At 37.3% G+C, this 16,621-nt stretch overlaps 1 protein-coding gene across 2 annotated transcripts in view; it reads right to left on the bottom strand.

Annotated features, from left to right (window-relative positions):
• Nucleotides 1–749: 749 nt before the first annotated feature.
• RASGRF2 (Ras protein specific guanine nucleotide releasing factor 2) overlaps nucleotides 750–16,621 on the bottom strand; it is a 130,364-nt gene continuing 114,492 nt past the window's right edge. For both annotated transcript variants that reach the window (XM_074166071.1, XM_074166072.1), the window contains exons 20-27: nucleotides 8,616–8,676; nucleotides 7,851–7,954; nucleotides 7,145–7,229; nucleotides 6,317–6,514; nucleotides 4,267–4,346; nucleotides 2,341–2,458; nucleotides 1,509–1,577; nucleotides 750–842 (exon numbers count right to left, since the gene is read on the bottom strand). In XM_074166071.1, the coding sequence (XP_074022172.1) occupies nucleotides 750–842; nucleotides 1,509–1,577; nucleotides 2,341–2,458; nucleotides 4,267–4,346; nucleotides 6,317–6,514; nucleotides 7,145–7,229; nucleotides 7,851–7,954; nucleotides 8,616–8,676 (808 nt within the window). The remainder of the gene's footprint in view (nucleotides 843–1,508; nucleotides 1,578–2,340; nucleotides 2,459–4,266; nucleotides 4,347–6,316; nucleotides 6,515–7,144; nucleotides 7,230–7,850; nucleotides 7,955–8,615; nucleotides 8,677–16,621) is intronic.

The following is a 16,621-nucleotide window of genomic DNA, read 5'->3' as shown; positions in this document are numbered from 1 at the left end:
TACAGCTGTTAAACTAGTTCATTTGCTTTCCATGATGTAAATACTCTCATTGTGAATCAATGAAAAAATATTTACAATTCATTTATAGGTAAAATCAGTCACCTTAGAAAAGGTTGACAAGACATTTAAAGAAGGTAACATTTTATAAAGGGTAGCATTAAATGTATAGCAAGTGTTTTGAACAATTACAGAACTGAAGATACTAGATGCTACCTTAATGTCACTCAAAGATAGCAGAGGACAGTTAAGATCCCATTTTTTCAACAAAGTTAACACGATACGAAGATATCACTACCATTACTGCCTCAGCAAATGGACAGTTAGCCATTAAAGCAGACCCCATCACAGCCATCTCATTTTGCTCATTTATCTTAATATACCTGAGTATATTACCACCATTTAAATCTGTCCCCTTAATTTGTCACATAAGATGGCTAAAATGAGTACCCATTCATGGGTAAGTCTCCTATTTTCCATTAAATGCATAGTCCCTATTGCAAAAACATTATCTTTGCAAAGCAGCAATCACTTAATCCAGGAAGTGAGCAGGTAGGAAGCATCTTTGTCTTCCACCTCTAATGCTCTTTTTCTTTGCCTGAGAGGGAAATGCGGTGAGGCTCTGTATCTCTTATTGGAAAAGAGAGTTTGCATTCTTCTCAATATTTCCCTTGCTGTCTTTAGGACTTGGCATGCATAATTTTGTTCATTGTACTAAAGCTTTCTGTAGACTCTGAGGCAAAGCTGGCCCTTCAGGCGGGGAGTCTGGGTTCAATCTTTAGGGAAAGCTCATACAAGGTATCTTCGTCTATGATGAGTGTCTTGTCAAGTAAATAGTGAGTGACCTGGAATGGAGAAAACACAGATGAACAGACTGGATGTTACTTCCAAAAAATTTCTCTGCTTTCCTTTTCCCCTTCAGTCCATGTTGGATCCTGAGATCCCCCTCATGTAGGTTTCTTGAGAAACACAACAACTCGTTTCAATGATAAAAAGCTGACCAGTAGTGCTCTAGGAATCAAGCATGGCTTCTTAGGAATGAGCAAGTCTTTAGCCAGGTTACCTAATTCCAGGTTGCTCTTCCAGAGTCTGAGATGAAATCTTCTCTGAAGGCATTGGCTTGGGCAAATTTTCGTCACTCCCATGACGGACAAGGGGAAAAGAACTGCAGGATGTACACAGCATCAGCAGATGCTTGGGCCACCTCCCGTCCCCTAATCCCGGGATTCTGGGATTCCCTGTGGAATTACACTTCCAACTGGGCAGGGAGAAGACCTTTCCCTTTGAACCCATTCCCTCGTACCCCACACCCACGAAGGCTGCGATCCCGAGAGAGCTTCCAAAGGAGGAGGGAAAAGCTTGCTTCTCACCAGAGTGCTTGTCCTCTCCTCTGTGTGTGGGGGAGCAGAACACATTGATTTTAGCTTTCAACAGCAGCTGTATCTTACAACTTAATTGCTACCACAGCTTCAACTTCGTTAGAAGGTAACAGTGCCTAAGAAGAGCCTTACCTTCTGCTGATGCTCTATGCGGTAGGAAGTCTGCTGGAACTGACGTATTTCCCTGATAATATGTGAGATCTTTAAAACAAACACAAGTATATGAGTAAGTATAACTGCATTTTGACTTCAGCTAAGCCACGTAAGGCAAGAATTTTGCCTCAAATGACACAATTTATCCTGGGAGAAGGGAAGGGCAGAGATCATCTCCTACTAGCATCTAAGGATTTCAGTTTCCTAAATTAACCATTTATTGTTCAGTCAGCCTCATGTGAACCACCCTGTTTCTCCTCACCCCATACGGATAACCTCTCTTCTCTTTGCCTCGAGTGACTGCTGCAATGTGAGACCATAAGAAGGGCATTAAGATGAGATTACAAGAGAAATTTCCATGCTTCTCTCTGAGGAGTTGTTACAAAACATTACATGGTAGTTGGAAAGAAATCAACTTTAAAATGCTTTTTTAGATAGACCCTAGCACACATGAAAAGAAGAATGTGATTACTGCTTTCTGGTGAATCACTACATTCCTTTAAATTTGAAATTGGTTACTTCAAAAAACCCTTTTGTTGCTCCTTCACACGCTTTGGAGAGCTGCTTTTTCTGTCTGTCATTTCTCAGAGAACAAATTGGAGGCATTTACCTTGTAAAAATACTCAGTTTACCAGAAGGTGGTGATAGAAGACTGGGTCCAGTAATAGCTTTCAGGTAGCTATCTATCTTGTATGATGCCAATATACTTTTAGGTCTTAGAAGTTAAATTCAAAGGAGTTATAATTAAATCAATAATTAACTCAAATAATTAAACACCAGTTGGGAAAGCATATAAGGAACTGAAAATTACCATTCTCATTTTGGAAAAATTGACAAGGCCTTCCTCAGTGAAGTTTGGTGTCCCTTCTTCAATAAATGCCAGGTCCGTCAGGTACATTCCAAGGTAGGGAACGGCAGGTGGGTTACAACTGAGAAAAAAGAAATCAGCATATTTGCCGGGTAGCTAAATTTGCAAACTAATTTTTTTTGTAACACACACAAACTCTTTATTACTGGACATACTTCTAATCAATGGGTTACATTCATTTCTAAGACAAACAACTTCTCTGACCTCACTGGAGTTGCCTTTGCTCTGCCCATGACAAACTGAATGTATTCTGTCCAATATCTAATATTAATGGCAGATGACCTTAGAAAAAGGCAGAACAGCAACGTGATGGAGTGAGAGGAAGGACAGGTAAACTCTGGAATCAGAGAACACCTTCAAGCATATTTCAGTCCTGGCTGGCAGACAGAAACAGATCCTATACACAAGCTAAAAAGGCACAGGGAAGTGCTTCTGAGTGGTTGATGTTCTGCAGTCATGTAAGCACCCTAGTATAGCAAAGGTGCGTGTATGCGTGTGTGAGCGTGTGCACGTGATATATACATAGGTGTATACATGCACATATATATACATACTTAAACATAAATACATATATGTATGCATATATGCATGTATATGTAAATGTAAAAATATACGTATATACCATTCTGTCAAAGTCTTATTCAGTCTTTCCCAACAATGAACACAAAGAAGAATGAGAAAGACAGAGAGGTAGCACAGATGATCTAGAAAACTGGGAACAGAGACTCTAAAGAAGAGGGATTTTCAGATTTTCTTTTATTGGAGGGGCAGGAGGAATGGGATAATGACTGTTGCTTCCCTAATGCAATAGTCACTGCTCCACACTCACTGATTCTTGCCTCAGCAGAAATAGTATCACACTTGGTTTTCTGAAGCTCTGGCCTCAGAAGAACATATAGCGCTGGCTGTGCTGTTAACACTGGCAGACTGCTGACAATCCTTAGCAGTGCACTTATTCTGGGTATTTTTTTTATATTATGAGGATGATTGCCCTACACAGGCAAGCAATATATTGACTGAAAGGTGTATAAAAGTACATGTTCACATACTGAGAGTAAAAACATTTTAAAAAAAGTGTTTGGACCCTCAACAATATTTTTTAATGTAAAAATTGACTAACTTGAACTATATATATGTATTGAGACATTCCAGTAATTGTTCTACTAGTTCAATTCTTTGCTTTTCTCAAGATCATTTAAAGTAGTTGTACCACTCAGTCCTGGAAAGCCTACTTCTAATTACAGAAGTTGCAAAAATACAGGTCTTGTACACATGCAGCTGGAGTCAATACATAAATTGTAGAACCCTTGTCACAATATATCTTGGATGCCAAAATTACATAAGGTAAAACACAATTTGGCAAATTACTTAAAGAAAAAAATATTCAAGGACTACTGTACAAAAAAAGCAGGCTGTTTTCCAGGGTGGCAGACTACAGGGGGCTGGAGGCTATAGGAGAGGAAATATCACTGTGCGTTTGTCCTGTCCTAAACTTATCTGGAACAAGGACTCTGGAATCCTGTTACTGAATAAGAACTTTTATTTATAAACCGAGCTTTACACTTATTGAAAAAGTTTATCAGTGTAAGTAAAATCCCAACAAGGAACATTCACACAGAATAATAGTTTAATTTGTTTCAGTGATTCTCTGGAGATACTATATTTGTCTAACAGAGGTACTAAATCACAGGATATTCAGCAAAACAATAATGTCTAAAAAACCCACCCTATAATTAAAAAGGTTATTAGGTAAAAATATTATCCAATATTCTATTAACTATTAAAGCTTAATCAAAGCCAATTCATCTTTTAACACGTACTATCCACTGTTTATAACAAAACATAATTGTATACTGTAGGGAAGCATACTTTTTGAGTGTTTCTCTAAGGTTTTTAAATCTTCCTTCAGATGACACAGTCTTCTGAAGCTTGTCCATGAGAGCTTTTGTCTAGAAAGAAAATGCATTACAAATGTCATTGCTGTTGCACATAAATGACTGGGATTAGAGTTTTAGAAAAGGTGTCATCACTTAGCATCTTCACCCCACTTTCAAAAGTAATAACACAGGCATTAGGAATTTAGCTTTACTGTAGTTCCTAGTGTATTTCAGAAAATATTAGGCAAAAAATTAGGCGGCATTAAAGATTTTCCTTTGGGTGATAAACAGAACCTGTGTTAATAACCTAATGTTATTAACCTGCAAATTCAAGAAAAAACACAAGTTCATTAACTTGTGGTTAATGGTTACAAGTTAACCACTTAATGATTGTGTGTTAACCACAAGTAAATGGTTAACAATTCATTTTATTGTATGTACAGGAATATTAGCGATTTGATCTTACATGTTGCTGAGGATCCTCAGCTGCATTTACTGAAATCAGTGACAGTAAAAGATGTTTACTGTCTTGCAGCTTGCACTAAGGTGGTTTTGCCTCCAAATTTCTGATAAAAGCTGAGTATGTATTTGAAAATATATTACTGTCTTATATAAATTATTTTCAGTGGGCACCATCAGAGCCTGGTTACTTGACAAGTGAAATAAATTTGCTTTTCAGTCTATTTATGCTATAAAATTGAGACAGTATAGAGAATAACGAGAAATTTGTCATGTTTGAAACTGAATTTCCAATTAAGAGAAAGCTGTAGGCAGAAACAGACACTTTCTTATTCTTCTAAATAGCAGGCTGATGAAACACTAAATTATGTTTCCAATAAGTACTGGAGACATTAACCTGTTGGGTTTTTTGAGTTTGTTTTTTTTTTTTTTTTTAATTGAGAAGTTTAAAAAACAAATAAATTCTAAACATAAAAATTTTTGGAGGTAAAGTCTTTTATAACAGTTTGTACTGAAAGGATTTTAAACCTATTTTTAAATAGAAGGATGGAGCACCAGCTATAAAGAGGCTGAGAAAAACCTGACTGGAGAAAGCAGTACAGTCAGAATGTATTTTAAGTGGATTTCATTGATTGGGCTGCTTTGGTGATTTGCAAAAGCTGTAGAATTATATGGAGGAGGAAACGCAATGATAAAATCCCACCTTTTGCATGTCAATTAGCCAGATCTAAAATGGGCAACCTGAAATCTTCCAATTAGCTGGAGTAAACTCTGTATCCAAATACTGTCTAACTTACAAGCAATTGGCTCTGTCCTGACCTCCTTGGCTCTGTTATTCCACCATACTAAAATATTCTTTTTTTTTTTTTGAAATAGCAGAAAGCTGATATTCAAATCATTCAACCAATTTCTCCAAACCATTTAAAACAGAGAACATAAAAGACTGGATACTCTTCATCCTGGCTAGTCTTTTTTTCATGTGTCTTATTTTTGTTACTGGCAGCCATTCTCACCGCCTTAGCTATGCTGCCTACAGTCTCAGCAGCAAGATAAGAGTTAAAAGGAGGTATTCACTGCATCTAAATTGGCCCCTAAATGAGAAAGAAGATTTGTTGTCTATAGTCTCTTACTGGGACAGCAAAAATTCACCACCTTGAGAAGAAGTGCTGACCTCTCTACTGACTTTCTGCACAGGCAGGGAAATAGGGCTCCTGTTTTAGGCACCTGAGCTGACTTCAATTATAGCTAGTATCCACCTAGATGTGTATATCTGAAATTATCTAAATTTAGTTTTCTCAAACATTTCAGTACTTCAGGCTCAAGTTGTAGTCTTAGGCACCTGCTGATTCCGTTGTTTGTTCCCACAGATACTGAATTAATGATATAAAAAAAAGGGGCAAATGAAATACAAAAGACCTTGACATGGAATATCCTGACAAGCGCTTGATGCTTCCAGCAAATAGTCAGAGTACTATAAAAGTAGAAATATTTATAGGAGAAACTCTGCCTCAACACGTTGTTCTCTGAACAACACACTGACCAATGAAATCTAGAAACCCTATTTGTAATCCTATCTTTCTTACCTGTTTGGATACTTTACCCCAAGTTTTCTTAAGTCTGTAGATTGCACTTCTGTTCAAGGCTGACGTGATTTCTAACACACCATTATAATTGTGCATACATCGACAAATATCAGCTACTGCTACCCACTTTTCAATGGAGTTGGCTCGGGAGCTGACATCCGCGTAATTCATGATTTGGGAGGCAACAAGGTTACTCATCTGACCAAACAAAGAGAAAGAAATTTAGGACATTTAAATATAACCTCTTTCAACATATGATCATGTAATGAACAAGGCAGAAAAAACTAATGCACAACAGAACTTACAAACTTAATAAAATCAGAGAAAGTGTATTGAGAACAGTGAGGTAGGGAAGTTGGGGGGGGGAATGATGATATGGGAGAAGGGTAAGAGATGCAATGGGGTGTATCTCCAAGCCAACAGTGATAAAGCTGATTGGGAAGTCTCAGTAAAATTTTTACTCTCAGTAAAATTCAAGGAAAATGGTAAAGAGATATAAAGGGCATTCATTAAATAGAATCGGTGGTATATTTTCACTCTCTGGAGCAAATTTAGTTTCTTCTGTAAGCAACAAGGTACTGTAATACAGTTTAAAACGTTCTACTCCATTAAGTTGCCATTGAAAGGCTGAGTACCAATTCTTGGAAACAAGAATTTTCTTGGCCTTTGGTTTAAAAGGTTAATCACAAAAAGACTGTAACATTCAGTCACTACTAGATAAGAAGTTACATTAGATTGTAAAAAAAAAAAAAAGATATTTTTGTTCCAGAGGTCATAGACAGTGTCAATAGAGTTCCTAGAAAGTAATCTATATTTAAGAGTACTTACATCATTAAAATGTTGACTAGTTTTCATAATATAGGGTGTTCTCTCATTTTTATCCACTTTCATCCAACCCTGCCCAAGAAACTCTCTGGACATTGAGAAGAGAGGAAAAAACCAAACAAAAATGCCCTTAATAAACACAGTGTAGAGTCTCTGACTGTAACCGTAGCCTAAGTGGATTTCAAGTATACCTCATTTTGTTAGAAGCTAATAACAGCTTTACACTAATCACAGCATTTCTCTATACACTATACCATTTTTAATGCTCTCTGAAGCAGTAAATATTATAAAGAAGATTTATTTTTCTTTTAATCCCCTCCCCCAAGCCCCCCCATCCTAATTTTCCTTATTGTGACCCTATTTGAAATTGGTCTTGTCAGCTTAGGCGGTTATATCCATGTTAAACTGCTGTATGAATGAAGCTGATGTGACACTCCCTCCCTAGAGACCCAGCGCTTCCATACGATATTCACCCTTCACTAGCCCAGAGCCTTAGAGCACAGATTTTGATTCTTAGCAAGGAACTGTCTTTCCAAATACGACCCAACTACAGGGGACTCAGAGGCCATGATACAAAGGGCCGGAGGATGTTATCCTGTTGTGTATGCAAGCCTTTTTGTCAGCAGCATAAATTAGCGCAGTGCCTCACGCCGCCAGTCAGTAACTCATCCACCACACTCACTTCAGTCACTCGTAGGAGAACACTTACTCATAGGGTATGCTTCGGAAAACTACGTGATCTAAAAGAGTTATTTGCTCTGCAAGCTCCATGGCCGACAACGTCTCAAAGCACTCTGGTTTTGGACAATCTGACTGCAATAATAAGGAGAACACTTAGTGATCTTTTTGCATCAAAAGTGATTTCAAAGCACATGGTATAAAAAACTTCACATGAACTTTTAACACAGAGTTGTAATTAACTTCTCTGCTACAAAGACATAGGAATTAAGAAAAATTGCTAACAACATAAGGGTAAACATCAGGCTGGAAACTCATAAGAAAACAGGCACATACCAAGTCACGAGTATGTATGTAGGTTAATTAAAGTCTGTGCATTCTGTGTTACTTTCCACATAATCACTCTGCACAGAGTTCACTGCCCACACTCTTTGGATTAATGCAATGCACTTATGAGATGGTGTAACTACAGTTTGGAGGATGCACGCTGTCAGTCATGGCCAGCTGTGGTTCTGATGGCAGCTGAGATGGCAGACACTTACCTTTTCATATATAGCAATATCTTTCTCCTCTTTTTCATTATGTGATTTAAATCTAAATCCTGAAGTTTTGACCTGTTCATCTTTGATATGGGCTTCAAATCTTTATTTTCTCTAAAGTGAAATGTACATTCTTGGTATAAAAGAACAGTATTTCTGTCCAGAGTTGTAAAGTTGCAGTTGTACTACATTTTGCTGACTTGAAACTACAACATTTCTATAGGAATATTTATGTTTAAATTTCAAGATGAACTTACCATCTGAATGATATCCTCTATTTTTAAATGGGTATCATCTTGATCATCCTGAGAAAGAGCCCTGAAAAAATAAGTAGCATATATAAATGTCTATGGTTATGACTACATGTTGTCACAGACAGGCCATCATGCTTATCTAAAATAAATCTTAAGGCTGCAATTGAAGAGTTAAATCAAAAAAATAAATCTGGTACCTAAATCTCATGTCTTCTTTTAAGTAAAAGTGCACAAAATGTTATGACATCAGAGTCACGTAAGGTAAAATGATGGTCATGAAGGCTTAAAATCTCTGAACTAAGAACAGCATATACTGTGGAATGGTCAATGACAATAGTTACTGTACTTATTTGCTGATTATAGTGATAAGGTTTCTACATCTATCCCACTTCGACTTTAGTGCAAGGAAGTTTGGTGGAGAAAAAAAGTAATTCCCTTTTCAGGAACTGGACCGGCAATGCAAAACCACAACATGATAATAATAATATTTAACGAAAAGTTCTCTATCTTGAGTAATCCTAGGAAATCTAAAGGTACAAAATTACATCTCAAGTCTTTTCTCTGATTTTTAAACTACTGCGCTAAAGGATATTTGGGGGAAATGTTTGAAAAATCAACATTTGAGAAGTGAAGAAAAGACAGGAAAATAGGCATGCATAAAAGTGATTCACTGGGAAGTGTTCCTGCTTATTGGCACTATGCTCTCCTATTCGGTGTCCCACACAAAGAGCTGTGAGTGTGGAAACAGACAACAAACTGCTAGCAGATTTTACTTGTAGCAAGTGCATGATTTACTTCCAGTAAAGCAATTGTTAATCCATGCTTCCAGTTCTTCTATAGAAAACCTGTGATTATTAGGGTTATTTCAGAGTAACAGGTCAAAAATGAACCCAGTAGAAGCAACAAGTATTCATCAAATGCCATCTATCTTGATGTAGTATCTTGGCACATAATTCTAAGATCTTACCCCTTCATTTGGAAAATATGGTCTCAAAGAAACCTTCAAACAGGCTGGATTAATATAATACAGGAAAGAGAAAATTTAGGGAGAAAGAACAGTTTGTTGGTATGCAAAAGACTGCCTTCAAAGACATCAATGATACGGCAAGATGTCATTGGACTGCTTAGCATCAGGGGAGATTTTATTTCAAAGTTAAGTTCCAGTTTTCAACTGAAAGTACAGGTGACACTGAAACAGGCTTTCTGCAGAAGTCACAGAGTACTCAGCCACTGAATTTTCAAGGATAGTTTAAATGACCATTTTCAAAGAAGATCCAGTTCGACTGATCACTCCAGGAAGCACAGCACCTGGAACAGGTATTTTCTCATGGTCCCTCCAATTCTTTATTTTTGCATTCTGTGGCAACAGATTTTCCACGTACCAGCTGGGGAAAGGGTTAAAAGAAAAGGATTATATTGCCTGGAGACTTTAGCTATGAGTGTAAGATACAGAATTTGTACTATGTGGGTGGGGAGGAAGTGTTAATGCTTAGCACACTAGGTTCTTCTGTTGTGGGTTGCTGTTGTTTCCTTTTGGTTTGCCAAATTGGAGGACTAGGTTAAAATCAAATGCAGATACACAGAGAAATTATCTAAGAAACTTCGTTGCCTTTATTTTCAGCCTATCAAATCCACACAGAAAGTCCCCTTCTTGACAGGGAAACACCTCATGTCTGATGGGCAAGCTGTGCAAAGTCTTGAATGTCTGCTTCTTCAGGAGAACCCTAAGCTTCTTCTCCAGATAATGATGGTGTGCAGCTTCAGTAACTGTAAATATACCAGCAATCTGTCTTTCCTGGGCAGCTTATTTCGTGCTATATCTCATGACTGATTGCCTGCAGAATGGTATTGTTTGTCATATGAAAAGAGCATGTGCTTCCTGGCAATAAAAAAAAAAAAGAGAGGGCTTGCCTTCTGCCCCAAGTATTCTCAGTAATCTCCTAAACTCATCGTTTGTCTTCCTTACATATAATTTTATATTGGCTGGAGTTCTCACCTTTGATACAGAAATTATTGCATTTGATTAATGCAAAATAAAAAAGGAAACATGAGATTCTTAAAAAGGCTGAATATACCTAACTTTTCCCCATCTTTGCTTCCTGATACTCTCTAACATGACATCTCACATTTTATGTACGCTTCCAGTCCTTCATTCTAAAGAAATGACTGGTGCTATTTCTCTTAACATGTGGTCTCATTAAAAAAAAAAAAAAATTTCCTTTTATCCATAAATGCTCTACATTTAAATCAGCAGAGGACAATGCATCTCTAGACTGGATAAAGCTAATTTTGGATAGCATCAATAGTAGCTTCCAGTTCAGTCTGCACTGTTGTTGGCTTTGGGATACCTAGTTTCAACCAAGGTCTAGGAAGATATGTTGAGCTGTTCAATTCTGCTTGGGCAGTTCCCATTGCACTCTTTGGAGAGCCTCCTGGAAGCCGAGTAAGAAGCACAGGTCCATGTGAAAAGAGTTTTGAGATGAAGCCAAGGTAAGGAGAGATTCTGCTGGACTGTTTAAGGGTATCCCTCTCAGGGAGGACTGAATGGGGTGACACCTCCACCATTATCCTTACAAATTAAGGAAGTAAATATGTAAGAAATAACTTTATAATTCTTTGAGGCAGCAGCTAAGTTCAGACCTCTCTCTCACTTAAACTATTCTTCATGCCTGACTAGCCCAAATATTAAAATAATTTTCAAGCAGAAAGTATTAGCATCCATCTCCTCATTTCTTTATCGTACATAAAATATTTTTAAAATTCTTAAAAAGCTGGTGTAAGTTATAGAGTCTGAAATGTATTGTCTGGTGAGATCATACAAGGCAGAAAACTGGTCATCCATCAGATTTTGACCTCTGCATATCCCTGGATTTCACTTACATTTATTATGAGGAAGAAGAAGGAGGAACTGTTTCTTGAACCACCTTTTTTTTTCTGAAGATAGGACTATTTATCAAAGTTCAGTCTGAACCTTACACCTTCCTGCTTTACCATCAATGAAATTTTACCTAGATTTCATGGGTTAGTAAATAAGGCTCATAAAATCTCGAGCAAAACATACTTCAGTGGGTTTGCCTGGCTTTCAGAACAGATATTGAATAAAAATAAGCTTTTTTACCCTGCAGAGAAATCCTGTCAGTCCATTCAACAAAAATCTCATCAGGCAAGAAATACTAGCTGTTCCATTTGATGAGTCAAGAAGGCATGAAGCAGCTCAGTATCTCTCATAAACACTTTCCTTGCCATTCATACTCTATGCAGAGTCTTTCCCAGAGCTGACCATAATATCTCTGGAATATAAACCAACATTTCCTCCTCCTCTAATCTCTGCTAAGAAAGGGACTGATTTTCCAAGAAATTTATATGCAGATACGTGCACACACACTCAAAGGCTGGGACAGTTTGTAAAAAGAGACGTTTGTACCCAATATCCATCAAGGAGACATTCCATGGAATATATCCATACATAGACTCAGAAAGCATGAGCTTTCTTTCATGAGTTTTTGAACATTGAGTTTATCATAAGAAATGCTTTTCCTAACCTCACTCTGAATTCTTCTATTTTTCAGAGTTGAGAGTAGACTACAAAAAATGAAATGCAGGGAACTAAGACCTACATTGAGGGTTGACATGTTTTGATAAGCCAAGGCCTTTTAAATACAATAGCCTGCAGCAAGCACCTCTTTAGAACAGCTAAAAAGCCTATTTTATGACTTAACAATTGGGTTAATGACTATTTTCATGAGGGGCATGTCAAGTGGCTCACCCCTCCTTCCCATTTTCACCCTGTCCCAGAGAAGCCTTTTGAATGAAAGTTTCATCAAAACTTTCAGTTATCACAAATCTGTGTTTTCACATAAAAAGTATGCTGTCAAAAATCTTCAAACAAATTCATTTCTAATAACAGTAAAAAAGCCTTTCAGTTCTAGGTAGGTAATTTAGGTTTCTCCTCTTAGTAGTTTAGATGAAAGCCCTCTATCTAGAAGAAAACCAAAAAGAGAACATCTTTCCAAGGAGGTGGGTATGTGGTGGTGAAGGACTGGGCAGCATTTCTGCAAACCAGACACTGGTACCTGAACCAAAAGAGGAACATAATATCTGGGAGCACCTCTACACATTTCTACAACAAGAAGAACAAGACATCCAGGGTGGGATTCACAATCTCTGCAAGGCACTGCCTGTGTTCTCTTATTGTCTGAGAAAGGAAAGTGTCTTCTATGATCTCTGGAGGACCAGTCAGGATACCTAACTTTAGACAATTTTGGTGGACAGAATCTCCATGATAGGCAGTCACCTTGGAAGGAGTGCTTCATTAGCTGTCTGCAGGTTGTTTCATGGTTAAGTGCTTCAGTCAGACACAGTGGGTCCCACGAAAGAATTTTTTCTAAGTCAATGTAGAGAGGAAATCCCTTTCCCCTCACCCTGTCATTATAACCTGTGGACAGTTCAAGGAATCCAAGAAATAATTTTATTCCATTACAGGCCTTCTCTTAACATTCAGCACATTGACTGTAATCTGCCATGTTGGCAAATGATAGAAAATATGTAATCTGATGCAGGAAAAAAGAAAACAATGATATGAGAGGAACACTGGTGTAGAACATGGTGCTGCTTCACAACGTCTCGGTGCAGTACGGGAGTGTTTGCTTAAAGCTTAGCAGTTCTTGGTCAAGAGGAATATAGTCTTGTTTGCCCCTACTACAATAAATAGCAATCTTCAGAAACAAATAAGAGAAAGAACACTCCCATTTTAGGGATGAGCAAGTTCAATGTTTGCTTTGACCTATTTCCACAACCAGCCATGGCACCATGGGAGTCATTAGGCAAGAATATCAGGGAAAGAAACATTTCTGTGTCACCATGTCTTCTTTTTGCACCAGAAGCAGTATCTTTGTTTTTAGTACAAATAAAGAAAACGCTTTGTTCTTCTGGCACTAGAAACCTGGCTGCCAGCTGGGTTCATACAACTGTATTGTCAGACAGGATGCAGGCATGCGGATATTGTCTCTTCTGCTTCTGTTGGTTTCTTATTCTTCATGAAATCAGTTCCAGAATAGAGCAAAGACCTTTTCATCCTGCCAGAAAAGCTAAACCTTCCTGATAGAAATTATTCCTCAGTTTTGTATTTTGGATTATTAAAAAGTTAGGTTTCCAATGAACGGTCTGGAGTTGGTTCCACCTCTGAAGCTGAGATGCTGGAGGACCATAAGGATTGCTGCTTGATGCCCCAGAAGCTGAGATGGTTCCTGCGGCAGCCAGAAATGTGTGTTCACAGACTCCATGGGACAGCAGGTCACTGCTTAGGACTAGCAACTCAATCAATTTTTTTAAAGCTTATAAATATTCCTATTTTAATAATGTGCAATAAAAATGAAGACTTGTGGAAAAGCAAAGGAATGTGAATGCCTGTGTCACTACCACACACAAACAACTGCGTTCAACTGCAGATTATTCCTTAAATCCTCTAATTTCCTCTTCTTAGCTAGCTATATAGCCTTGCTGAGTGTATGTCTCCAGGTGTAACTGTAGTGCTTTTTCAAAGCTTGGAAACCACTCTCAGTCACCTTACAACCCATTTTCCTGAGGTGTTTTAAGAACCAGAGCTCCTCCTTCCAGTGAAAGGGTGAGATATATGACACATTTGTGTATTTTCACCCCAGCTGAATGATTTTTTTTCATCCAATATCAGAATTGTTCCAATGCACTCTATCTCACAAGGTTATTGAAGCAGTTCCCATTCCTGGAGAATTAATTTCTCCTTACCAGCTGACTGTTAACAAATGTGACATGCCTGGCAGATAACTGCCTCTTGTGTGCCTGGAGAACGAGCCCAAGCGCTTCAGTTTACAGTTTTGCTCGGCATAAGACTTCGGGACAGTTTGCTTTATGCGATAACATTTTTAACTTGGAGGCTAACTTATGTCCCGTTGACTGCAGCTTGACAACAGTTTAAATTACGAAAGTTGTATTTATGCAACAGCTATCTGAAAGCTTATTTATGCCACGCTCTTATTTGAAAGTTTATGGGCAGTTTGTGTATATAATAAACGTACGGATAGGACACAGGAGTTATTTCAGCTGCTACTGAAATATGGTTGCTACTGGAAATGGAACATAGCAGATTTTTGAACCCTTGGGACAGCAATACTGTGTCACTGATGCTTATTGGACTTAGTGTTGAAATAGTATCGAAATTAAAATAGTATTGAGATACTTGACATACACATTGTCCAGCATGTGTATATGTTAGCAGCATTGCCAGTTTTGAAAAGCAATAAAGGGGTTTTGACAACCAGTTTTAGCTAAGGCTTACATTTCATGCCTCGCTTTGAAGGGAAGCGTGACATCCATACAGCATTCAGCCAGAAGGACCAGTCTTGCACGCCAAGCCACCAGTAGCTCTTTTTGCAGTGCTGGTTTGTGGGATGTAACCGAAGTACTTAGACTCTGTATGATCAAATCTATAACCAAACTATGTTGTTTGAAAAATCTGGCAGGATTAAGGTATACAGCTGCAAACCCTGATGAAAGATGGCTTGGCTGAGGTCCATATCTCAGGAAATCTTCATTGTCTGCCTGTTTCCAACAGAAACTCCCACTGAGAACTCAGACAGGTCATTTTATACATGCTTTACTTGCCTGCTTCTAAGTAAAGTGCCATAATCCTTTCCAGAAATACTGACAGAATAATGACTATGAAAGAAGGATTTTTAAAAATGCAATCTGTTTCTGCAAAATATTTCAAATGAGTTAGTTTTTAGTTAACTTTTAGTCCAATTTCTGTGCACATATTTTTTCATTTTTACTAAAATTTTAATTTGAGTATTGTTTTATTTCACTACTCCTTCCTTTTGCTTTTTCTTTTTCCCATTTTTCAGATTTTAACAATTTAACTTTTTCAGAATTTTCACATCTTATAGAATTTGCCTTTTTTATTTTTTGAAAAAGAAATACACTGTGAAAATTCACAGAATGGTCAAAAATTCAGTCTTCATTTAAAATGTTTAATGGAAACTTCTAATTAACTGTGCTCACTAGCTTATACAATGTGCTTAGATAATAAAGTAATAAGAGCTAGAAGGAAAGAGAGGACAAACAATACCTATGTCAAAGGATGCAAATGGGGGCAACTCACAGTTTACACATAATTACCAAGGTCCCATTTTCTGATGCAACAGCTAATGGAAATTGGCTAATTGGAAACTGGATACAGGAAATTGCTAACAAACTTGTGTGTTAAAGGCCTATAAATCTATTCTATTACTCTACCAGGAACAGCCAATCCAGGTTTATTTTCTCATATTTTCTTAAGAAGCTAAAGGTCTTAAGATAATTTTTCCCACTGTGAGCAACCTGATGGAACCTTCAATGTCACACATATTATTAAAACCCATCATCCTAATTGTTTTTGCTCTTCTTGCTTGCTGTTTCTTTCAAGGAAATACATGAAGCAAACTTACTATTTTTACTTTGAATAACAGCACATGCAGTATAATTAAAAGGGAGATTTATTTTTATTTATGCAAAAATTAAGTAGGATCCCATTGACATGAAGGGCTTTTATTAAGAACTTATCTTTGTTTCTTAACCTTTGTTTGACTTTCTTCCCTCCAGGTGAACAACTTTCCCCTCATTCTTCTGATTTTTTTTTTACTTATGTATCTGATGCGGAAACGTGTGAAACAGACTTAGAAATTTCAGACACACTGCATTCAGACACACATTAATGCTTTCCAGCAGAATAATTACAAAAACATTAATAAAGGACATTATAGATTTATTTGTGTTTTTCATTGCATCTTATTTTAACAACTGCCTAGTCTTCAAATGTTTAGTGCTCCTTCGTAATGTAGAACAATTTACCTAAAAATCAGTTACTATAAAATAGTCACATTTAGTAGAAAAAATTATTGTCACTGATAAATGCTTATAAAGATTTGTATCTTTGGCACAACTAGACACTTAACTCTGTAATACCAACCCTAAGTAACAAAATGATGTGTTCTAAC

This window comes from Numenius arquata, chromosome Z (assembly GCF_964106895.1).
Source record: "Numenius arquata chromosome Z, bNumArq3.hap1.1, whole genome shotgun sequence".
NCBI classification, from domain to species: domain Eukaryota; kingdom Metazoa; phylum Chordata; class Aves; order Charadriiformes; family Scolopacidae; genus Numenius; species Numenius arquata.
This window is presented reverse-complemented; position numbering and strand designations above follow the sequence as displayed.